Source organism: Gadus morhua, chromosome 6 (genome assembly GCF_902167405.1).
Source record: "Gadus morhua chromosome 6, gadMor3.0, whole genome shotgun sequence".
Taxonomy (NCBI): Eukaryota; Metazoa; Chordata; class Actinopteri; order Gadiformes; family Gadidae; genus Gadus; species Gadus morhua.
Window position 1 is genome coordinate 19,096,035 of NC_044053.1, and position 25,636 is coordinate 19,121,670.

A 25,636-nucleotide genomic window follows, 5' to 3' on the forward strand; every position below is an offset into this window, starting at 1 on the left:
CGCTTTCAAACATACCATAGGTCCATGGTTTGTTCAGGCGTGCATGTTTCCACCGCGGTGATTGGCTGACCGTTAAACTGCGCTTCCGGGGTACCAGAGGGAGGATAGAAGGTACAACTGCTTAACGAAGACAACCGTTATCAGTCGCACTTTACCCTTTTTTAAATGGAGGTCTTTGGCTTTTTCTTGGTGGTTTTCTCTGCATCGCTGGCCCCGGGTAAGAAGACCGTAACGAATATTTTAAAGCTGAACGATTTTAAATTGTTGTCACGTGCTTAAATTGAATCGCCATGTTCGTTTAAATGGCTTTCCAATACGAACATTATTTTATTATTTATTTTTTATGTTGTCGTTATGTGCATTCGGACTGTTCTGCATGAGACTGTTGTCCGTCTTTTTGGACAGGAGAGTTCCGATTCATCGACGAATACTCCAAGAGCGACATCAGTCACGAGACCCTGGTAAGCTGTTTCATTTCGGGAACCAATAAAGCTGACCTAACAGTGTTCGTATAACATGCTTTATTTTTATAAAATGACAAACATGTGACATTAGTGTCCTTGTCCCTGCGCTGTATAAATAAAACGAAAGTGAAATTCTGGCTTCAGAACAGAATATCTGTCTTGTTCCTAGAGTCCTGATATTTGTTCAGAATGCAGCCAGATTATGAATATAACCTCAGAAAAAGGCTCCAACGACGACACACGGGTGAGCATATTGCCATTTAATTTGCAGCAACGTGTTGTCAGAAACAATAATAATTTAACTTAAATAGAATAATAATAGAATAAATGCAGGTTAACAGAGTTTGAATATAAAGTTTGAACAGCTGTGTGCATAAATGAACCATTTCCTCTCCACCTACCAACTTCCTCTATCACTGTTGCCGAACAAAGGCAAAGATAGAAATACTGTTTGTAATTGCGACACCAATGTGGGATACTTCTGCAGGAACTGCTTCATGAGAAGCTGAAACACCTGTGCAGGCGCCTCAGCAGTGATGAACACGATGACTGCAAATCTCGAGTGGACACCTATCTACCTGAGATCGCTCGAATGGTGAGAGCTGAAATGTTAACTCCAAGGCTGGTTATTGTGTGTTTAAAGGGCTGGTTAAGGCCTATTTAAAGGGCTGGTAACGGCCTGTTTAAAGGGCTGGTTACGGCTTGTATAAAGGGCTGGTTACGGCCTGTTTAAAGGGCTGGTTACGGCCTTTTTAAAGGGTTGGTTGCAGCCTTTTTAAGGGCTGGTTACGGCCTTCTTAAAGGGCTGGTTACGGCCTGTTTAAAGGGCTGGTTACGGCCTGTTTAAAGGGCTGGTTACGGCCTGTATAAAGGGCTGGTTACGGCCTTTTTAAGGGCTGGTTACGGCCTTCTTAAAGGGCTAGTTACGGCCTGTTTAAAGGGCTGGTTACGGCCTGTATAAAGGGCTGGTTACGGCCTGTTTAAAGGGCTGGTTACAGCCTTTTTAAAGGGCTGGTTACAGCCTTTTTAAGGGCTGGTTACGGCCTGTTTAAAGGGCTGGTTACGGCCTGTTTGAAGGGCTGGTTACGGCCTGTTTAAAGGGCTGGTTACGGCCTGTTTAATGGGCAGGTTACAGCGCATTTTGTTGCTATGCTAAGTATGACTTTGGACGTGACAATAACCTAACCCCCGCCCGTAGAAGCCCCGTGAGGTGTGCCAGGTCCTGGGCCACTGTGTTCTGGGAGTGGTCGGACCTGCTCAGGTCGTCCCCCGGACGGTGGCCTCTCCTCCTCCGTTCAGCCCTGACCTCAGTACTCAGGTCAGTCCAAACAGTCCTACTCAACAAGGTACATGTCATATGTTTATATGACAGTTTGAACAATGCATCTCACCTGAAAAGTATCAGTTAGTATTGGATCCTTCAATCTGCTTTTGAAGAATCAAACCAGATTGTTCCAGCTTCCATCCCGTTAATATCCAATCTCACCTGGATATTAGCTATCATACAAAAGTACGCTTCTATGAATTCACTTTTTGTCTGTATAGTACCATATCCCACTAACACTGAACACAACTCTCTCCAGTTCAGCCCTCAGTGCACACTGTGTCTGTTCCTGATCAGAAAGATGGAGGACATGCTGCCTAAAAACAGGACTGAGGTGAGCCTTCTTCGAACCTCCTGCTGGGGTTGCATTTCATTCACAAGTAGAAGGCCACACAGCAACGGCAGGGGGGATTTGCCTCCAGCTCTCCAGCTTTTCATCGTCAACTCAGTGAAGTGATAGACCAGCTATAGACATGGGTAGAAGGGCTACAGGGAGATGCTCTCAATGGGAATGCAGTCGCTCTCACCTCACACTGTGTGTCTGATCGGAAGTCATATTCATACTGTCAAATTGATATAGATTCAAGAGAGGCAGGAGTCACATAATGCAAACCAATCTACACGTTGGGTTTCCTTTAAAGGGTTAGACACATTGTTCAAGGGAGGACTTGTGTGAAGACAATCATAATGCATATGAAGCAAATGTTTTACAATCAGGCAATGGGATTGGATTGGTGTAACACACCAAAAGAACAGCAAAACCCCTTTGCTTTGTCTCCCTGCCACCCCACAGCTTGAAGTTACCCTCCACTTCCATTGATCTCATTTGAGCTCCAGCCACAAACACTAGAACACTAGACAAAGTCACCTGACCACGACAGGTCACCTGACTCCTACATGTCACCTGACCCCTACAGGTCAACTGACTGCTACAGGTCACCTGATCCCTACAGGTCACCTGACTCCTTCAGGTCACCTGACCCCTACAGGTCACCTGACTCCTCCAGGTCACATGAAGCCTCCAGGTTATCTGTACCATTAGATAGCAAAACCATTTCAACCTCTCAGGCTGCATCCTGCATGGATCCTGGGTGTTTGGGCCGTCCTTCCCTTTGACCGTGTCTCAGTGTGACGGGCAGCGATGAGATATACACGACTCTCTTCTCCCCCGGCAGGACGCGGTGGTGAAGCTCATGGGACAGGTGTGCGCTCTGCTCCCCAGCAGCTACAAGAGGAAATGCAACGACTTCATTGATAAATATGGAAAGCAGATCGTTCAGTTTCTGATGTCCTCAGTGGCTCCGCATTCGATCTGTGCTCTGCTGCACCTCTGCCTAATGGAGGAGGCGTCAACTGTGGGTGAGGAAACGCAACGTGAGGCTCAGCTCCATGTTCGTGGTAGAAATGGGACGTGTATTTCATTGTTGACCTCCCCAGAGACGCTGCCTCCATCCTCGGACTGCCAGGCGTGTCGTCACCTGTTGGTTCTCAGCAGGCTTCACCTCGGCCTCAACTCCACCCGGCCCATCCAGACCTCCGATTTCCTCGGGTCTGTCTGTCTCCAGCACCCTAACGCTATCCCTAAGGTACACCCACCGTTTACATCTGGATGGAGTCAACATATCATGAATGGAACTGAACAAATACTAAAGTACTGGTGTGGAAATGAGTGGAAACATTCCCGTCTCTTGTGTGTCTGCGTTTCTCTCTTCTAGTGCGAGGTGTTTCTGAAAAACTTTGGGTCTCGGCTGCAAAGGGTTCTGGGAAACCAGTTGGACTCTTCAGATCCCTGCGAGGTGAGATGTGTTATCATTAAAGTGTTTGCCTCAGTGAACCATGTTTCATATGGTCGACAAACGAGAAGCAAAATGAGAACTATGTCCTTGTCCTATTGCTTCTGGTTCCCAACAACGTTAAATGATCTGTGTCTGGTTCCTCTTTTCAGGTTTTTTTAAACGTTTGACTTCTACTGCTCTTTCCTCTAGAGAGCAGAGCTATGTGCTGCGGTGAAAGTCTCCTCCAGCTCCCAGACACAGCACTGTAACCTGGGGCCAACCTTCTGGTGCCAGGACGTGAGGTCGGCGCTAATGTGTGGCGTGAGTTCCTTCTGTTAGGTTCCTTCTGTTTCTTTTAAACCCTTAATTCTAAATTATCTTATCATTCCAGCAGCTATTTTCATATTTTCAGCAAAATTGTGTGCCCTCTGTGTACCATGGTCGGTCAAAAATATCAACCAGCCAGCAAAAGAACAACCAATGAGGGCCGGTCGCGACTGCTCATCAATATCTTCGGCAAAGTCAGGTTCCTGTTGCCTTTCTCCTTTTTGGGGTCTTCCGACGTCGTGGAGGGGCGTAGGGCACAGGGACGTTTTCAACGTTTGGATCGGACTAATCTGTGTTCATCCAAACACTCAAGTCACACAGTGATACATTTCGCTCTGGTTTCTTTCAAAGATGTCTGAACTATGTGGGTAACTGACTGATTAAGTCCAACTAGTGGTCGGAATCCGATCAAGTCCTCCTCTCCCCTTGGGTTCACTAACTCTAGCAAGGAAACGTGGACGGCCTCGGCCTTCTCAAGGGGGAGGTCTCGTCATCACAGCCTGATATGGATCAATACAAGTCATTCATTACCTAGGGTAAAGGCCCATTCACACCCTACGGTAAATACGGATACGGACCCTTTCGTCCAGTCCCGGAGGTGTTTCGTCCGTCAATGGGTCCGTCGCCTCTGAGCTTACGAATCCAGAGTGCTCCGGGAGAAACGGAGCAATACCACCGTAAAAATCGAGGCGGCAGTATAGTCAAAAGTCAGACCATTCGCGAAAATAGATAAGAGTAGTATAATATCTGATATGTATATATATTGTATTCAACGTTTTATATACCTGACCTTTTTTTTTATTGTTCCCCTGCTTTGGCAATGAGTTGTAACTGGTCATTTAACAGCATTTTGAGGAGATAATCTGCGGGTTGGTGAGGGGTGTCACATGCCACCGCCGCCTAGGCCTACACTTTTTGCAAATTTTTTTTGCCGATTTCGGATGACACAAAGCAAAATCATCTCTACAGATGTCATGTTTGCGATTATTGATGCCGTTAATTTGTGAAACGACAGTCCCTCTAGAGGATTTATTGCGTAACATCCATAACAACGCTGAAACCAGACGGAGGTATGAAGGGTAGTTCCGGAGGCAACGTTTGGGGCGGACGGATGAATTTCGTCCGGATCCAGAGGTATGAATCGGCCTTTAAGCGGTCTCACTCCAGGGAGTGGGGTTAAACCGGGCTTGGTATATGTTAATGGTATCTTCAATACACTTCTTCGACCAAGGAGCGTTTGATTGGAGCACTGACCCAACTTACCTACGAGCCTGCTCGATTCGCCAGATCTTCACTGTGCGAGAATCCATCTTGCCACGTCTGTGCATGTGCTGTGGTCAGAACCCCTGTGGGTCGAGTCAATCACTACGTGATGGACCGACGGGTCAACCAAACACCGGCCATGTATTTTACCCTTTTCCAGTTTCCAAGGATGAAGCCCTGTTGATTTAACAAACCGTCTGGTGTCAGATTACGACCCAACCTGTTATGTCCATTTAATGCATACGATGACAGACGGCGTAGTGTTGCAACAGTACCGTATTCAGACCGTGTCGGTGAGCGCTGGTATCTTGGGGTGGTGTCCCTCTCCAGCGTCACCATGGAACATTTCAAAACAAGGCTGTCCCGTCAGAGACTGTAGGTCTGGTAGGGTTCGGGTTGTAATGAGTGTATTGTAGGTCTGGGTGTAATGAGTGTGTTGTAGGTGTTGTTCTGGGTGTAATGAGTGTATTGTAGGTGTTGTTCTGGATGCAATGAGTGTATTGTAGGTGTTGTTCTGGATGTAATGAGTGTATTGTAGGTGTTGTTCTGGATGTAGTGAGTGCATTGTAGGTCTGGGTGTAATGAGTGTATTGTAGGTGTTGTTCTGGGTGTAATGAGGGGTATGGAAGGTTTGGAGCATAGATAGTTTATAAAATGGATGTAGCATCCGGGCAGACCTCAGTTATTTCAACTGCATCTAATTATCTTGGCTTATGAGCGTCAACATCTTGTCATAGTTTAACAGCGCCTCAATTCCTCTAACCAAAAAAGGGCATTGATGTGACGTCGGGAGGGAGATACGCCCATCTAGGTGACATACACCAAATTAGCTCGTAGCTCATTTGTTTTTAAACGATTGGTTGGTACAGTTGACCGCAGAGAAAGGCATCTTAGCACCGGAATGAACAATAGGAATCAACGCAGTTGAGGTCAAATTGACGGAGATAGCATGCTAATCCTGAAAACTAGCCGCTGAGGCGAGGTGAGGGTCAGCGCCTAGCTGTCACTCAAGAGGCCGCGCCCCTAATTATTCATTGATTTTAACCTCCAATAAAATAGAAAATAGCCTGCTAAAAAAAAATCACCGCCCTCAGTGTTGTCATGGAGATATGTACTAAACATACTGACTAGAATGTTTTTTTGGACCAGGCTGTAAATAGGTTTAATAAGACTGAAAACGGCCTGTTTAACAAGTGAGTCAACGAAGAATTGCTCACTTTTGGTACCACCTCGTAGTCGCCACCCGGTGCTACTGCAATGTTTGTCACTTCCGCATTGGATGCTGGTAGAACTCGCTGTGGTTGGGGCTTGGTTTGGAGCAGTGCTGCGAGTGATATTGTGGCAGGACGAGGCTCTTATTGGAAACATGACTCACTAAGGAGAAACACGGATGACGTGGTTTGTCTGCTATGAATCGCAGCACTATGTCTGTTCTCAGGTCTAAGATAAGAGCAACAAAACACACGCAATATTCTGGATGACTTACTTGACTTTATAACCTCATTACCGGCCTGTTACTATTTGGAGTTAGACTAGTTAATTTAGGAGGAAGAGAGTGAACTAGGAAATAGATGTCAAGCCACAGCTGGTAAAACGGAAAAGACCAGGTAGTCTTTTATGCAATACGTTTTTCAATTTAGGTGAGATAATCTTTTCAAATTAATGTACACAGATGGACGGAATGGGACAAAGGATACGCCAATACTGCAACAAACAAAAAAGGAAATTGACCAAATCTATTAGGCTGCCACCAAACTGAGTTACACCTCATGCCCACTGCCTCCGTCCGTTGACTGATCCCCATTGACTTTGAATGGGGACGGACGCACCATGCATTGTGGATCCGTGCGCTGAAGGCCCCGTCAAAAGGTTGAAAAATGTTCACGTTTTTCGGCAGCGACGGATCCGTCATCCAATCAGATCACGTATGCAAATTTAAGCACTGTGACACTACTCAGGCTCTGACGACCCTGGAAACCTCCCCCATCCGTCAGCCACGCCTTCCGAGTCCTTTGACTGACATGAGGCGTTAGTTAGTGGCACCAGTATACAAGAATCTTACAAAGAAGCTCCCACAACCCGTCCAACGGCCAGTTCCCAGCAGGGCCTGAGCGTGGCAACGCTCTGTATCCCTAGTGGCTGCTGGTGGGAGTCTTTCAATGGAAGTTCTTCAAAACAGGAAATGAAATCGACCGAGTTTGTACGGTCTGCCAGTAGTCACTGAATGTCGATTGTCCAATCACATTGCCGAAAATACGCAATGACACCCTCATTTCAATAAAGTTGATTAAATCTCTTCCCTCCGATTTACGCCCGCACGCCAGCCTTCCCAGAATCCCTTGCCGCACGCGGGCACGTTTCCAATACAAGGTGACTGGGAGGCGAGGGCCACACTCGAGGCCCCGTGGGCCAAGTCGTCACCGCTCCAGCCAAGCTACGCTCATTAGCGTCACGCAGCTGCACTGCCAGTTAGAGTGGACACACTTAATTCAGTTATTTTAATTCTGAACGTCTCTTGCAGGGCTCAATCTTAAAGATGTGACATTAATATAAACGCGTTTCTTGGCCAGCTACTCTCGTGTTCTCTGGACGTCCTTTTGTTTAGGGTTCTAGTTCTTGATTAATTTAGGACCCAATGCCTTCATGAAGCCCCGAAATACTGCTACACTACCAGGACCTTTAAGATGATTTAAATGCAAAAGTGAAACATGGACATTAGAATACCCATCTCCATCGTAGGGTAGAGGCAGCCTCCAGCCGTACCCCGACCCCGGGAACCCCAACACGCTGAGCTGTAGCAGGACAAGGATCTTTTAAGTCAACACAAATCCCTTCTGATTGGGCATTTCAAACCAACTGTATGGGGGAATGCTGAAAAATGACATTGGATTATTTGTTTTACTTTATAGATCAAAACCAGAGTCATTAGATTTCTCTTCAAAACCAGTCATTAGAGATTTCTCTTGCAGGATAACAGACTGTTTGAGAACTGTTTCACAAAATTATTTTCCCTCTCCATCTTTCTGTAGAATCTAGCCTACTGCAAGAAACACCTGTGGAGATGAAACATCCCTGCATCCGAGCGTTTTCTGCTGACAATCCCTTTCTATATTTGCTCCATTGATTTATCTCGCTTGCGATTTACTTATAAACCTTGCATGTGTAATGGTGAGAGCCCCGCTCTTGGAAAGCATAAAGAAATACAGACTAAATCTGGATGACATCGAATGCCTCCACAAGCATTTAGCTTCATTATTTTGTAGTACAATACTGGATCCCTGTAACATACACTAGCCTGCAGTACAAGTACTTGGAGCATCTACTGCCAGATTCAGGGCTAGAGGACTTCGGTTCAACTGCATGTTCCCCCACTCCAAAATACCTTTTAATGCAACATAAAAAATACAACATTTCCACAAAGAACACACGAGTGCATTTGTACAGCGATGTACTCGCTGTAGAACTATGACCATAATCACTAGAGCTGTCAGTTAAACGCGTTATTAACGACGTTAACGCAAACCAAATTTAACGGCGTTAATTTTTTTATCGCGCGATTAACGCAATTATTTTATAAAAAAAAATAATATATATATATATTTTTTTTTTTTCTTTGGCTCAAAACAAAGAAGCAGTAGCCTGACTGCTATGTTCAAATGACATTTGGTCAAAGCAGTCGTTTAATTGCACTATAGGCTCTTTTTTTGTATCGTCCTGTTTTGATCAGTGTATATGCCAATGTTGTTATCAATAAAAAATCATTTGCACAAGGCAAGCCGATGCACTTCACCATGTTGATAAGAGAATTAAAATGAGAAGAATTATGGGACAAAAAAATCAAGGGATATTTAGCATAGAAAAATAATTTGCGATTAATCGCGATTAATTAGAGTTAACTATGACATTAATGCGATTAATCACGATTAAATATTTTAATCGCTTGACAGCTCTAATAATCACCTTAACTCCTATAAAAGATCACGATTATGTTGAATGCTCCTTCTTTGCGTTTCACATGCCTTATATTCTGCTTCAATTAATATTACTGTATGAAGGATACCCTGGAATGCTGTTTTATGAAAGATATGTTTGTCTTGCCAATGTTTTATTGATACTGTATAAAGTAATAAAACACTGGCTTCCGTTTTGTCTTCATCGCTTCCTCCTGTTTGATTGGCTGAATCTGCTTCGTTGAGCTCTTAAGCAGCTGTACTACTGTGAGATTAAAATACCGATCAGGGAAATTTGAAATACATGTTTATTTCAAAAGAGTTCACAAATAAACACTTAAAAAAGTTGTAATAAAAGAAAATATTTTTCCTCAGTCCTTAATGTCTGGAACGAGAGTCAGACCTCCTTACTCTGCAGAGCTCTTTAGGGTTCAGAGGGACCAGAGGGTCTTACTGGGCTCGGTCACTGGGGCCACCAGGACACTACGCTCCGGTGTGGATCGGTGTGTCATCATCCTCCCTGCGTTTCCAGATCTGAAATCAAACATGCGTTGAGTAGAAGCCATATGACAGGGACCATGTGACCAATCAAAGATGACAAGGACCATGTGACAATCATTTTTATGTCGTTTAAATAACATGCGTATTGCTAGCCTGACATCCCAAGAAAATTCGCAAAGACCTATAATTCTAGAACCTCTCAGTACACCTGGACCTAAACGGAGGTGATTGGATAGTATGGCTGGAGCTGAACAAGGACGATGGCTCCCCCTGCTGGTGGTAACCAGCAGGGGATTGGCAGGTTGTCCTGTGACGTACCACTGCCCATATAATTTCAGCATTATCATTTTTTACATCTTCCCTGACCTCACGTCTTGTTTCAGAGCCATTAATCTCCCAATGTGAACATTTCTTATTTTTTCCAACACGGCGGTTGTGATTGGCCCAACCCGGGCCAGGACTGCAGTATCAGTGTGAATGGAGTGGTGTCAGACGCATATGCAGAGCCAATAGAAGATGAGCTTGCAGATTCCACTGGTTTCCAGGCTGATGCGTTTCATGATGCATTGTAAAGCCCTTACAGTTGTCGGGGATGGTTGTCAAGGTATTTATTTGTGTGTGTGTGTGGGGGGGGGGGGAGGAACCATCAGTTCAGTGCCGATGGGCCCCTGGCAGGGGTACGAGTCTCGCTCCAGCCTTGGGGATACAGTCAGTTATACAACAGATTACACAAATGCCTTAGCTGCTGCTAAGCAAACCCTAGAAACATTATTTGACTCCAGTTGTTGATATGGAAACACAAAGCGAGACCTCTGTACATGAAAGGCCTATGCACAGGGTACGTCCATCAAGCAGACACACAAATAGAGCAGTAGGCTGTTGATTTGGACTTGCCTGGATGTAGGCCTCAGACAGGGTGATCATCTGGGGCAGGATGTCCGTCACTTGCAGGTCCTGCATCTCGTACCACTTCCCCGTGCCCTGAGACAACAGAGATATATCATTAGCTCAGCCTCGCTTCGGTCATCGTGCCCTATGAGCACTGCAGGCACTTCCTGTTGGACATTATCTGACCAATCTACTTGATAACAAGTGCAAAAATACACGCAACAATGGCAAACAAAAAAACACAATTGTTTTCAACACACACACAGCAATCAGTGCATCGAGTGACATTAACTATTTCAAGCACAAGCCTTATTGATAATAAAATACATTTAAGGGGAACTTACGTGGTGCAGTACGTGTGTTCTGTAGGCTCCCTCGGTGGGCTTCCCATCATGCACCACGTTGGCTACAAGGTCGTAGGTCGTGTGCTTTTCTGTGACCTGGCTTTCCTCCGTCAGGTACTCTCGGAGGTCCACGTTACTGGTGGAGGAACAACGGATTAAAAACATGTTGACCAAGCATTAGAGGAGTCCTTATGTCAAAGAGACATTGTGCAGGACTGCATTCTACCAGGACAGTAGTCAGAATACAGTTAGATAGACCTTACACCCCTGCTCTCCCTGCCTCAAGGCCTGATTTCACCGGACGCGTTACGGCAACGTTACGGCTGCGGCACGTCTTGGCCGCGGTCACCGCAGCAGATAGGTTCCACTCTAATCAATGAGCCCATTTCCACTGGGGGCGGCTGTGGAACGTCTCAGCAGCGTCCCAGGAGCGGCTCGCCGTGCCGCAGCGCTATCGTTCCGTAGCATTTCTATTTTTGCCGCAAGCCGTTGCTGAATCGCGTCAATTTCAACAGAGCAGATCGAGCAGGAAGTGAAAAAGTAAAAGCCATAGAGCATCCGGTCAATATTCAAAATAAAAACACAATCCTCAGCTCATGTAGCCTATCACAACACATCAACATTATTACGTCATGACCGGTGGCACCAGATCAGCAGTCAATCAATCAAAGGGTCTCAAATTATCCTTTTTATAAGGACAATGTCAGAAAGGACAAAGCCTGGCATTTAATTGCAGTAGTTTTGGGAGTGGAAGGTGAGTACATTAGGTTTAGGATTATCGCGTGATCTCGCGTGGATACGGCTGGCTCACAAGGCAGCGTTGCGCTGCCGTAACGCGCCCGGTGGAAATGCAAGCAGGGCAAAGTCGCAGCCGTTCCGTGCCACAGCCGTAACGCTGCCGTAACGCGTCCGGTGGAATCCCCGGGTCACACGTTCTACAGATCATCCATCCGACCAGGTGGAAAACCCTCCATCACAACCATCATTCAGCATCGGTTTGACACCTATGTCTCTCTGTTTGCACCCTGGTCTTCAACAAATGACGGCACTTTTCCCGTCTTTAGCTCCCCATAGCAGTAACACCTCTACTGTGATGGGGTAAGGCGAGGGCGTCGTTATACACCCCTGTACACAGGTAGAGCTCCCCCTGAAGGAACTACAAGTAATGCACCAAGATGTTACTCTGCACCGGAGCACAATTCCTTAGATAAGCCAGGGTTACAAGTTTAACCTCATGATTACCAGGGCCTAGGGCTGCTCGATTATGGGAAAAAGAATCATGATCACGATTATTTCGTTCAATATTGAAATCACGATTATTCAAACGATTATTTTTGAGTTTGAAAACATGATGTATGTATTCAGCATGACTCTCCCAAAAACACTTTGTAACTGAGAATTTTCGCCTTAAAATAATACACAAAATGGTCAAAAAGAAAATGTTCAAATCTAAAAAAAATTATGTACAGATATGAATCCAGCTGTTATTAAAAAAATAATAATAATTATATCGAAAAATCGATTACATTAATTATGTGATCGTTTGATGCTAAAGTCGAAATCGAGAATGAAATTTGGTTAATCGCCAAGCCCGTATGGGGCTCGTATGGGGCTCGCAGCACAGGGTTTGTGGCCGTCATATGGGAAACTTACGTGATGGGGAAGTTGACAATGGTGGGGTTTTTCTCCACAAAGAAGTTGTTCTTGGTGAAGCGCTTGATGCAGAATATCAGGTAGGGGGGCAGTTTGGTCAGCTGGAATTTCTTGAGGAAATTCTCTTTGTATGTTTTGTACTCCTGCAGGAAAGGGACACACGCAGACCATGCGTTTAAATCAGATGAGGCCAGAGATGTTTGAACCAATGCATGGTTCTTGCACCATTTTTAAAGTCAAATTTAAGACTTTTTAAGACCAACACATACATAAATTAAGACCCAAAAATTGTCTGAAAAATTATTTGATAGAAAAGGTGTGTACAATTGAGTCACTTATACACATCAACCGTAGCCGTAGTACTAGCAGTAGTAGTACTTTTGCAAAGTTATCTCGGAAGCGCGCGGACACGACGATACGCGAACACATGAACCCACCCGTGTCACCCAAAGTCACCCATGACCCGTCGCTTAACAACCGGACACGCTGGGGTTGATATGTTACCGGACTACTGTAACTACTACGGAGTGATAACAAAGACATGAATCAGGCAATAAATCCACCGTCCTTGACAGCGGTCATGTTTGGAGTGCGGAGTGGACCAAATGCGAACTACTGCAGCTTTCCTAAGTTAAACCCCAAACTATTCGGAATAAGTGTATGCATGTCGATTATAGCAGACCACACCACCTCTTCTGTAGCCGAATAGAATTATATTACGAACAGATAATTGTATTCCGATTGAGGCGTATTATATGATCCTTTTCTATTCCGATTGAGCTGTTCTTCCACATCTATGCGGATCAGATGTGTCCATGTAAACACGGCTGACAGTGATCACACACACACACACACGCGCGCGCTTTGAAGCCGAACTTCCTTATTCGAATATAATGCGAATATCAAAAAATAAATCAAAATTCAAACTAATATTAGGCAGCCCTTAATATTCAAACCTGTTAAGGCAGGCCAAGAGGGAGAGCGTCGGAGAACCCGACGCAGTCTACTCATAATATTGTAATGACCACGGAAGAGGCATTGAATGAAGTATTGATTAGACAGCGATTTATTAGATACCTAATAAACCGTCGGAACACGCAGGACCGGTAACCATAGCAACGCCGGTAAACAAACCCCGCGAAGCCCAATCCAGCTCTCTTTTTATGAAAGATGCGATCCCGTATTTGGCAAGATAGGCCGTTTTGTTTTCACCGCAGGTGAACGACTTCGCAAACTCAGAATCTGGGAACATAGCAGCCAAGACGTTACTAATGACCTCGTTCGATTTGAAGGAATTATGTCTGCCCACAATACCTCCGCCTTCTGGGTTTCTGGTGGCGACACAAAGCCGGTTAACGCCGTCTGATGTGAAGTACTAGCCACGGATGCTGAACTTTTCAGTCCACTTCTTTCAAATAATACGGGCATCGGTGTAGTCCCGCTAGCGGCCACGGAGTATCGGATATATTTCTGCGACCTCATGTGGGACTCAAGAGCTTTTGCTCCCATGGTCCCTAGTATGAATGCCTTTCGGGATAAACGACACCTTGCCTCGTAGTCACCTGCCTTCTCCAACCACCCCCGAAATGTATCCTCCTCAAACCATTTCTCATTGAATTTGCACTGTCCCATCCTGAAAGTAGCGCAAGTTGGCCTAATGATGTCAACCGTCACTAACTAAAAGTAGCGCCAGCAAGTTAGCCTACAGACGCAGCTGCAGGCTGCAGATGCAACCGGCCCCCCCGATGACTGATGTCAACGTTAACGTAACGTAAAACTCCTGAAAATGCCGTATTAAAAGAAGCACTAGGTGATTTGTTGTGCGCAACAATTTCCCCTAGTCTTAAAAAACCCTCTGCAAAATGTAATACCTAGAGCAAATTGACAGTAAATTTAAGACAATTTATGGCCTTAATTTTACACAAAGAAAATTAAGACTTTTTAAGACTTTTTAAGGACCCGCGGGAACCATGCAATGGAACACAGTTCTACACAGGAACTGGGGAAGATCATCTGCTCCATAAAACCTGAGAAGCAGTGTGGCTCATTTGTCTTTTCAGCACTCGATTCACGAAGGGCACAGAATGACAATGATAATAAAGAGTGTATTTTAGTTCAATTATAGCTTGGAATATAATGATGTTAACCATGGGATTAATGACTTTGCCTGCCATCGAGCAGATTTTTTTCTAATTGAAAGGAGAATCCCTCTCTGGGTTAACCCCTGCTGCGGGATCATAACTTCTGATTGGCTGCATTGGGCAGCCAGGACCCGCTGGTTCATGGAAAAGCGTAGATGCGACCCACCTGTCCTTCGATATTGAGATGGACTTCAATGAGTTCTGAGTGACAGGTGGGCGGACCGCTCTGAGTGATAGGTGAGCGGACCGCTCTGAGTAACAGGTCGGCGGACCGCTCCGAGTGACAGGTGAGCGGACCGCTCCGAGTGACAGGTGAGCGGACCGCTCCGAGTGACAGGTGAGCGGACCGCTCTGAGTGATAGGTGTGATGGAAAATCTACATGTTATGTTCAGGGTCTTATAAAATGTAATTCTTAGTGTTTCATGTGATGTAATCTGGTTTCACATCCCGTTCTTGGAATCTTGCTATTCTGCAAGGTCTTCTAAAATGTAATTCTTAGTGTTTCATGTGATGTAATCTGGTTTCACATTCCGTTTCCATGTTGCCTGTAGTTTGGTTTGGGCCTGTTTTACTTGACCCCCTGGGGAGCGTAGAGAAGCAAAGGGTGATAAGGAACCGCCTCAACCACCTTCTTAACCTCTGAAGAAACTTCAATCGATAGATTAACATCTGGTTAACAAAGGTTTTTGGTTTATTGGGGCCAACTGCCCTCAAGGATCCGATCTAAGTGTATAAAAGCTCCTGACTTTAGCTACTCAGTGGACTTCTCCCCAGCGTACCTTCAGAGAATGAAGTACCACGCAAAGAGAAGCTCCCATCTGAGGCCCCAGATTATTGTAATGTATGCCTGTTATGTTGTTTGTTGGTGCATGTTGTGATGTATCTTTGTTCGTACTTTTATTACAAATATATGACCACTAATTGTCAACAAGTATTGTGTGCTTTTTTGCATCTAAAGATCTCATCTGTCTCAGACGCAATATCTAATAGAGAAATTGTCACGACAGTTGGGGGCTCGTCCGGGATGCCTAACCTGAAGATTCTACGAAATATCGCTCCAAGACAGGTCTGAGAATTCGGTCTCAGTCCCAAAGCTCCACCTCGCCTCCAGGTGACTGTAACCAGACTAATGGGGACGAGGAGGGGGTGCCTGTGGGGGATAAACTAGTGGTTCTTCAGTACGGTATCCAGAGGGAAAAAGAATTCGAGCAGGTGAGATCACAATACTTGTTTAAGCTACAATAAATCCGTTACGAAAACGGTATATACTGTTTTGGGAACGTATATTTGAACAATCGGCCACGTTCAAACTTTGTTATAGGAACATACGGTAAAGCAACTCCGGTAAAGTTCCGTCAATATATATAGGTTATATATGTAACAGAAAGGGCAGGAGGGTCTGTCAAAACGGTAAAGGGAAACCCGTTAAGCGCTGTTGGGGTCATATATAAATAAATAATAATAATAATAATAGGCATTCATTAATAAATATATGTATATGTGTGTAGTAACAAGGAGGTTTCGGCGATATTAGATAATTTGTTAAATAATTGTAAAAGGATCTAAAATATGGGGAACAAATCTGGAAAAACGGAGATAACGGGACCTGCGAAGGTGATGTTGGAGAAGCACGGTGAAGCGGCTCTGGAGGGTTTAAATATTGGTGCAAACTGGGTTTTCCTGAAATGGGGAGTTTTAGCTTAAAACGATTACAGGAGTTAGAGAAACGATTGTTGGAGTCAGAAATGAAAAAGAAAAGTTCCAAACTATGTTGGTGTGCATTTTATTTGTGGGAAAGAGAGGGCCAGGATAGGAAAAAAAATCAGCCAGGGACAGAGAGCGTAGAGAGTGTAGGGATTTTTAATCTCAATGTCACCCGAGATATAGACCCGGACCTGGACTGCACCGGCGGACCGCGTGCAAGTCCCCCTTCACCTCCCCCGTATGAAAACGCCCAGGAAACCGCCGAATCGGACAATCTCTACCCTGACCTCAAAGATGAGGAGAAAACACCCGTATGCAGCACGGCAGGAGATAGGCCTGCAACTCGTAGCCAGGGGAAAGCTCCACAATCATTCCAGCAGGCGACGGCCACACCGACCAAACGGGAACCCGTCGCCAGCCGCTTAAGGAACCAGGGAATGGCGTTCTCCCCAACTACTCAACATGGGGACGTGATGGATGGACAATTCCCCATGATCGAAGTACTGAACCCCAAGGATGGCAGTCCAGCATACGTTTTCCGTGCATGGAGACCCAGTGACATTAAGGACATAGCGGAATGGCTCCCAGACCCAGCTGCAGTGGGAGGGGCTGCCTTCGCCACAGCCCTTCAAGAGTTGGTCCAACAACACAAGGCATCCATCAGCGAAGTGCGCCAACTCTGTGCGTACAGACTGACCCTAAGGTGGGGTCGTATCCAAGGCGACATGCCCGGGAGAGAACGAAGCTGATTTAATGTTCAATTGGGATCAAGGGTCCGTGTACCGGCGGCTGGTAGAGGGACTGTGTGAACGGGCCAGGGGGGCGTTCCCCATGGTTAGAGACTGGACCGCTATTCGAAAAATCAAAACAAATAGAAGGCGAGACGGTGGCTGACTTGATGGACCGCGTTGAAAAGGTGTTCAAGATCCACAGGGGAGTGCCTGTACCAACCGACCGGGTGGTTCAGACTCCGTACGAAGAAAATCTCACCGCGGCCTTCCTGGATGCGTTGGCCGACAAAATATCGGAATTCATAGAGACACACTGCATTGGGTGGCGTACCGCCAGACTTGATTTGATTATAAGTCACGCGACCCACGCAGAAAATCTCTTCATGAAGAAAGAAAAGTTCGAGAAGAATAGAAAAGAGATAACCAAGAAGCTCCAGCTCGCCCAACTGGAGGCCCTGGAGAATCCTAAGCCAACCCGTCGCGACAAAGACCAAGGAACCGACCGGCCAGAAGAGAGAAAGTCCCGTGGATTAATCAACCGGGACTGTTTGTATTGTGGCTCCAAGGATCATTGGTTAAAAGATTGTCCCATTAGAAATGAGGAAAACGATGAAGCGGACGATTGAGAATCCGCACCTTCCCGTGAAGTGACTGTGAATCATCCAAGAGGCAGAGGTGGAAGGGGGCATTCGCATTGACGGGACGCAGGCAGGGCAGGTCCAAGGAGGAGGAGGTATGAGCACCATGACACAAACACGCAAAATGGTCTCAACGTCACAACGCACACAAGCACCACATCCAAATTATTGTTGTACAATCTATCACAACCAATTTAATGGTCAACCATATCACACAGCCATGACATGACCCCAACTGACCCAGACTAACCCCGACTGACAACGTGACGGGGACAAGTGTATTGCCTAATATTGAAAATGCAGATTTTTATATTATGATATTTTGTTAATGTTTTATGGCCAAAATGGCAACAAGGTGAATTGACGAACGTATGAGAGTGATTGGAAGAAGTATGTGTTATGGAAGGAGAAGCGATAGATGAGAACGTAAGGCAAGACAAGATAAGGAAAGGGGTGGTGAGAGAGATAACCCATCTGCATCGAGTTTTGTTCAAATAGATCCGGACCTGGACAACGCTCCTTCTCCTGCTTTCAGCCCGACCAGTGGCCCAATACAGTGCAAATACCCCACTTCACGACTCCTCTACATCAGACTTTATGAAGTTACAGACCATGGGAGGCCCACCTGAAAAGCTACGGACCGGTCTGCTGGACGACACAAGGAGACAGTCCAGCAGGACCAACAGCACCAGAGTGGTGGCCTCCACGGTGCCTGTGTAGCCACATTGAAGTGACCTGAACATTGAGACAAAGGAGGGTCTCAGAGACGGGAGTGACGTGGGGACAGGCACTTCAAAGGACAGCCTGTGATGCGGATGAGAGGCAGAAAGCAGAGAGAGAGGTGGAGGCGTGTCCAGGCGGATGGAAAGAAGAGCAGTGTCCCTCAGAGACAGCCAACTACTCATGTGTTTGTATCACGGAAGCAGCATTAAGGACACATCAAATAAGAATATTTTTGTTTAGAAATGTTTTTAAAAGGTAGCCTTGTTTCTTTGTTTTAGTTTTTTTTTCTGTTTTTATTTTTATGACTTTTGAATACATGGAAACAGATGACTTGATTGTGATGTTAGGTGATTTTACGCTACCTTCTGTAAAAGCGAACAGTGGTATAAATAGTCTGAACAACCTCCTATAAAAGCGGAGAAGTGCTGATGGTCGGACATGATAGATTTTTGAATTTGTGATTATAAAATAATCAAAGGGGGGATTGTGATGGAAAATCTACATGTTATGTTCAGGGTCTTATAAAATGTAATTCTTAGTGTTTCATGTGATGTAATCTGGTTTCACATCCCGTTCTTGGAATCTTGCTATTCTGCAAGGTCTTCTAAAATGTAATTCTTAGTGTTTCATGTGATGTAATCTGGTTTCACATTCCGTTTCCATGTTGCCTGTAGTTTGGTTTGGGCCTGTTTTACTTGACCCCCTGGGGAGCGTAGAGAAGCAAAGGGTGATAAGGAACCGCCTCAACCACCTTCTTAACCTCTGAAGAAACTTCAATCGATAGATTAACATCTGGTTAACAAAGGTTTTTGGTTTATTGGGGCCAACTGCCCTCAAGGATCCGATCTAATTGTATAAAAGCTCCTGACTTTAGCTACTCAGTGGACTTCTCCCCAGCGTACCTTCAGAGAATGAAGTACCACGCAAAGAGAAGCTCCCATCTGAGGCCCCAGATTATTGTAATGTATGCCTGTTATGTTGTTTGTTGGTGCATGTTGTGATGTATCTTTGTTCGTACTTTTATTACAAATATATGACCACAAATTGTCAACAAGTATTGTGTGCTTTTTTGCATCTAAAGATCTCATCTGTCTCAGATGCAATATCTAATAGAGAAATTGTCACGACATAGGTGAGCAGACCGCTCTGAGTAACAGGTCGGCGGACCGCTCCGAGTGACAGGTGAGCGGACCGCTCTGAGTGACAGGTGAGCGGACCGCTCTGAGTGACAGGTGAGCGGACCGCTCTGCCCCAAAATGAACAGGTTCAGGGTGTGGTTTTCCTTAGCCTAACTCCATTGATTCAGTCAGTTTGATTCTAGCCATTGAACACCAGATGGCGCTGTCCGTACCTTCTCTGTGCTGCCGTTGAACTTGCCCAGGATGTTGAAGAGGGGCACCTGAGGAATGATCAGCTGCTCCTTCTCATCCTTGTACAGCGGTGCCGTTGGGAGGTCAAGGGTCAAATACAGGAAGGTGGACTCCGATATCTTCTCCTGGTACTCTTCTGTCAGCAGCAATTCCTCCTTTTCCTCTGGTGTCTACAGATAGTGCAGCAGATTAATAAAAAAAAAACTTTCACTTTGGTATACAAGCCTGAAATTTGGCACGGATACTCTATTTTAGAAATAGGCGTTGGCCACTCAAAAATCCATTATTGTGCCATTTTTCAAACATGGCCGCCATTCCTATTCAATGCTTATTATATCAATTATTCGAACAGTGATCCAAGCATAACATTTGATACAAATACTCTAAAGGACATTTTAATGGAAAAAGATGCCTGTCCCTCAAAGATTCAAGATGGCCTCCATTTTTAAAGATGGCCACCGTTCCTGTCAAATATTAATTATTTCAATTGTTCAAAATGGTGATGCAAGCATAAAATTAGGCAGAATACCCTTCAAGGAAGAATCTTTTGGAAAAAGGTATGTGCCACTCAAAAATTCAGGATGGCGACCATTTTCAAGATGCCCACCATTTCTGTCAAATAGTCATAATGTCTGCTGCTTTGTCTGCCTCCTCTCCTTTGATCCGGCCTGTTCGGCTTAGTTAAACTATCCAGGGATATAAAATCCCCGCCGGCATAGCTCTCAGGTTGATTGGAGTACACAAGCCTCTCCACCACGGTGCAGTCCACAGAGAGGAAGGGTTGCCATCTTGAATTTTTGAGGGACATGCACCGTTTTCCAAAAAAACACTCTTAAGAGAGTATTTTCACAAAATGTTATGCCTACATCACTGATTGAATGATTGACATAATGAGCATTGAAAGAAAAAGTGACCAATTGGAAAAAGTGACCCGTAGAGACTAGTATCTGTGCCAAATTTCATGCTTTTATACCAATTTGAACGATTCTCCTGAAATGTGCCATTAATCTGCTGCATTAAAAGGGGAACAAAGTTCTAGGCAACAGCAGGAAAACATCTTTCTCCCCACACACACACACACACAAACACACCTTGTTCTGATTATAAAAAGCTCCTATTGTGTCCATCAAATGCAGATTCTCCATTAGAAAATAGTAAAGAAGGGTATGTAAAGGGACGTGCAGCAACTCACTAAATCTGGATGTGGAAGCTTTTTGGAGAAGATCCGCATGGAGCCTTGAAACACATTTGTGATGCTTGCTATAAAAAAAAAAAAAAAAACACAAATGAGTTGCATGCTAAATCTCATTAGCAACAGAAAAAAATAATCCCAAATTATCCCATTACCATTAATTTTCACGAAAGAGATACAATTGTTGGATATCATCATACAGGTAAAGTATGCAAAGTTAAGAACCATTAGATGAATGTCCCTGGACTGATCGGTCCTACTCACATGGTTTCTTCTTTGTGCCTCCGAGAGCGTTATGGAGGGCGTTCAGGAACCAGGACAGGAAGTCCACCGAATCGCCTACACAATAAGGAGCAACAGAGTATATATTAGTCTAAAGACCCGCCTGCGGCCATTTAGGAACCAGGAAAGGAAGTCCACCACATCGCCTGCACAATAAGGAGCAACAGGGTTTATACACTAAAGACCCGCCTCCTGTCAATTCAAATGTACAGCCTCGACCTAGCACGGCAAGCAATAGAAAACACATTTTGTAAGCTCTGAGAACACACACACAAGAGATGGAAATTAACTTTTTTGCCCACCAGCCACTGTGGGAGGTAGATTTAAAATCTTCCAGCCACTCATCTTTTTTACCAGCCACTTTTTATACGCTATATATTTTTTAAATATATGCGTACATTTTAAACAATATAATAGTAACAATAGATAAGAAAGGTTTTTTTTTCTACACATTTTTTTTTTCCATCAGAAGTGATTTTTACTGTAAGTAGGTGCTACCAAGGAACTGAGTTGAAAACGTTACTTTTACTGCATATGATAAACAATATACAGGTATTTGCCATGTTAAGTCATGTTTATTTCAAAGGTGTTACGATGACAAGTTTGGGGATAATTCATCTATACAAAGTATTTTCAATAAAAAACCAATTGACATATTAACAATAAAACAACATGCACGGCTAGACCATCATAAGTCAATAGGAACATTTGTTTTTTTATATTTACATGTGACTGCCTACAAAGACATGGTAACTAACGCATGAGCATTATTGGCCCTTAACACTAATATTCAGAAAAAACACTGCCTCAAAAGGCTATTGGCTTAAGCAATACAAGTAGAGGCATATAGTTGAACTTTTACCCTGAACTTTTAAACATTGCAAACGTGCAAAAACATAATTATATTTTTATGTGGCATTCAGTCCAATGCTGAAAATATATCTGTGGCATCCAGTAGGCCAATGCTGTGGTAAAGTGTGGAAAGTATGACCACGTGTTTCTTTCTGTTCAATAGATAGAACTTTATCAATGCCCTGTAGGAGAAATTTGTTAATGTTTTTCCCCATAAAACAATAATGGTAAAAAAATAAATACAAAACACGACAGTAACTGAGTAAGTCAAACCGTCCAATCTGAAGGCTCTACTTAACCACTCCCCCTACTCACTTCCACCAATGCAAAGCGAACAGAACCAAGTAGGGGAGGGCGTAGCCTAACTAGTTTGTTAATGACCCAGAGAAACACAACGCAAATTCAATGTGAACATGTATGAGGCTTTAATAAAATCATGGACGATTTTGAAATTCGGTAACACTTTATAATAAGGTGCCATAATAAGTAGCAAACTAGTCATTACCTAACCCTTTAATATTAGTTAATTATTACAAAAATATCTATTTGCCACTAGTTAATCGTTTTTTTCCACTGACCGCAGAGTGTCGCGGTTAGGGTTAGGGTTAGGGCCGTGTGTTAGGGTTAGGGCCGTGTGTTAGGGTTAGGGCCGTGTGTTAGGGTTAGGGCCGTGTGTTAGGGTTAGGGCCGTGTGTTAGGGTTAGGGCCGTGTGTTAGGGTTAGGGCCGTGTGTTAGGGTTAGGGCCGTGTGTTAGGGTTAGGGCCGTGTGTTAGGGTTAGGGCCGTGTGTTAGGGTTAGGGCCGTGTGTTAGGGTTAGGGCCGTGTGTTAGGGTTAGGGTTAGGGTCGTGTGTTAGGGTTAGGGTTAGGGTTAGGGTCGTGTGTTAGGGTTAGGGTTAGGGTCGTGTGTTAGCGTTGGGTTAGGGTTATGCAAACAACTAATATTTAATTAATGATGAAAAAACTATTAACTTGTGCCAAATAGATATTTTAGTAACAATTAACAAATATTAATAAAGGGTTAGGTAATGACTAGCTTGCTGTTTATTATGGCACCTTATTATAAAGTGTTACCTGAAATTCCGCAAAACATTTTTTTAAAGTGCCTCAAAAAGAGGGCATTTCCGGGCAAAAGAGGAAGTCTGGTTACCCTACGTACGGGAAACCCATTTGATTCCTACCTGTAACACTGTCAAGTAGTGGCCAAAATTGATGGGCGCTATCCTGGTAATTTCTCTACGTGAAAATTCGTGTGTGGCGTGTGAGCGTGTGCATGGGTTGAATTGCGTGTGTCTCACGCCGAATACGTGAGACTGTAGAGCCCTGTTACTGGTATATTATCCCGGATGTTGACAGTCGCAGTTCAGCAAAAGAGGCGTAGAAGAAGAAGGGGGCCGGATGTTGACAGTAATGATTGTGGAACTGTGCAGCGCCGTATGACTTAATTATTAAATATGCAAATTTTATCGGACCTGACTGGAAAGTATAACCTGACACACTGGCGGGTGAAGTGACACAATTCACCAGCCACCATACAAATCCACACACACACACACACACACACACACACACACACACACACACACACACACACACACACACACACACACACACACACACACACACACACACACAGAGGAGAGTCTGACCTTGCTTGGTGATCTGGAAGGTCTTCTTGCTGCACAACACCACGGCCTGCAGCATCTCGTGAGGCGACACATGGGCCTTGAAGTTCCGGGGGTTCCACAGCTTTCTCATCAGCTCGCCGAAGCGCTGCACCAGGAGGAACATGATGTCCCCAGGGGGCCGTCGGATGCCCCGGTAGTTCTCCTCCTCCAGGAAGTAGTTCCGCAGAGGGGGAACGTTGGACAGTGCCTAGCAGATAATAGGCAACATGAACAAAATGTAGAATTACTTGCTCTTCCCTCTCACTCTCAACCCACATCACATCCTGGAGGATCTACAATTCATGCGATTTTGTTTCTCAACCAACGTCCAGACTAACAGGGATAGGTCTTCCTTTTCTTTATTTACCCCGTCTTGTATTTTATATTATTTATTATATTTTCCTGTCTCCTCGTCGTTCATTAGTTTCCTTTGGACAAGCTCCAGAGCTCTTTGCAACTTCTCGAACTTGACCTGCATTTTCGTACTGATAAATAGTGTGCATTTACTCACTTTAAATATACCCTTAGCTGAGGAAACTAGCATGGCTCACCTGCAACACCACGTTGGCGTAGTCGTTGGCTTTGATGTTGTTGAGCCCCACGATGCCAGGGAGGTAGGTGGTTCCGTCATACGCCCGGTACAGCTTGCCCTGCTTATCCAGCCCCGAGATGTGAGGCCTGGTGAAGGTGGGCTTCAACACATACTACGGACAAAGAGATGCCAGTATTCACATATTAATAGGTCCAATAGGGTCACAACGCATGGCAGTTGAAGTGTCGACAGTTTTATAGGACCGTCTCGGACAACGGTCCTTTCACCCACTGTAACGTCCTCCAGGGAAGAGTCGATGATCTCGTAGTTGTCTGGTAGGCAGTAGAACTTCAGGGTATGCAGGTTGAGGAACACATGGTGGGTGAACTGGACACTGTGGGTGTAAGCATGCGACTTGAGACCTCTGCCTGGAAGAGACAGTGAGAAGTTGGCCATAATACTAGGTCCAATACAGCAGGGCTTAAGTACTTTAATAAAATCTAAATATTGACCCACCTTGAAAGTACTTTCCACATATGAGACAGGCATACACGTTAATGTGGGATAGCGATATCGAACATAACTTCTCAAAATCGAAGTCCAGAACGCTCCTGCAGATACAGAAAGATGCACAATGGTGTTAACATCTTACGATAGGGCTAATCTGTAAAACACTTCCGTTAGCTGTTAATAGTGTCAAGGTAAAGCTCACCTGTTGATTGTGTCCAGGTAAGGGCAGTGGCGGCTCCTCCGATCCTCCGCGGCCCGTCCTCGTCCCACCTTGGCAACCACTGTCATCACAACCACAACATGAGTAGTTAGCTTAGCTCTAGTGATTATGGCCGTTTTAAGAGGGGACGATTGATTCGTTAATTTGGTAGTCTTGTGATGTGGTGCAGTACATGGAAGTCCGTTTTAGTTATTGTGTTAACGCTTGTAAATATATATTAACCTTAACCTAGCGTACTTTGGCTAGATGCTAACTACCGGTTAGCTAACATAACATATCGACTGCTAACATAAACTTGCCCCCTTCTTCCTCGTCGTCGTCGTCCTCAAGCTCAATGTTTTCTCGCTTTAATGAGACCATTGTGCACCTGCAGTTAGAAGAGTGGATCACTCAAATAATTCTTTATATACGGAACAAGTTCACTCCTAAATCCTAAACATGCGATGGCTGGTGATGCTAGCAGACAAACGCGAACATCCAAACGAAACTCGCGGTGTTGGCCGGAGAAAATCTGGCCGGCTGGAAGCTATACCGGAGTTTAAAGAGAGGCCCAATATATCCTTTAATTCGTATCTACTCAATGAT

General features: G+C 44.8%; 2 protein-coding genes across 2 annotated transcripts; one reads left to right on the forward strand and one right to left on the reverse strand.

Moving 5' to 3' along the window:
• On the forward strand, window positions 1–8,669 carry sftpbb (surfactant protein Bb). Its single transcript, XM_030358194.1, has 11 exons — window positions 1–217; window positions 406–461; window positions 634–708; window positions 952–1,059; window positions 1,663–1,782; window positions 2,048–2,122; window positions 2,964–3,147; window positions 3,226–3,374; window positions 3,504–3,584; window positions 3,774–3,884; window positions 8,183–8,669. The coding sequence occupies exons 1-11, from the start codon at window positions 166–168 to the stop codon at window positions 8,216–8,218; spliced, it is 1,047 nt and encodes a 348-aa protein (XP_030214054.1). The 5' UTR covers window positions 1–165; the 3' UTR covers window positions 8,219–8,669.
• Window positions 8,670–9,393: 724 nt separating this feature from the next.
• Window positions 9,394–25,558, reverse strand: usp39 (ubiquitin specific peptidase 39). The gene is made up of 13 exons (XM_030358192.1): window positions 25,351–25,558; window positions 25,034–25,112; window positions 24,838–24,932; window positions 24,613–24,749; window positions 24,341–24,493; window positions 23,772–23,997; window positions 21,254–21,328; window positions 20,990–21,057; window positions 19,779–19,967; window positions 12,490–12,632; window positions 10,837–10,972; window positions 10,499–10,585; window positions 9,394–9,637 (listed from the first exon to the last, which is right to left on the reverse strand). Exons 1-13 carry the CDS (start codon window positions 25,409–25,411, stop codon window positions 9,587–9,589), a joined length of 1,500 nt encoding a protein of 499 aa, XP_030214052.1. The 5' UTR covers window positions 25,412–25,558; the 3' UTR covers window positions 9,394–9,586.
• Window positions 25,559–25,636: the final 78 nt, after the last annotated feature.

Coding starts and splice junctions, on each gene's coding strand:
- usp39 (XM_030358192.1), bottom strand. CDS start 25,411: ATGGTCTCATTAAAGCGAGAAAACATTGAGCTTGAGGACGACGACGAC. Junction 25,113..25,350: donor CGACGACGAGGAAGAAGGGG/GCAAGTTTATGT, acceptor TTGTGATGACAG/TGGTTGCCAAGGTGGGACGA. Junction 9,638..10,498: donor TGTCTGAGGCCTACATCCAG/GCAAGTCCAAAT, acceptor GTTTGATTTCAG/ATCTGGAAACGCAGGGAGGA.
- sftpbb (XM_030358194.1), top strand. CDS start 166: ATGGAGGTCTTTGGCTTTTTCTTGGTGGTTTTCTCTGCATCGCTGGCC. Junction 1,783..2,047: donor GCCCTGACCTCAGTACTCAG/GTCAGTCCAAAC, acceptor AACTCTCTCCAG/TTCAGCCCTCAGTGCACACT. Junction 3,148..3,225: donor GGAGGAGGCGTCAACTGTGG/GTGAGGAAACGC, acceptor TGACCTCCCCAG/AGACGCTGCCTCCATCCTCG.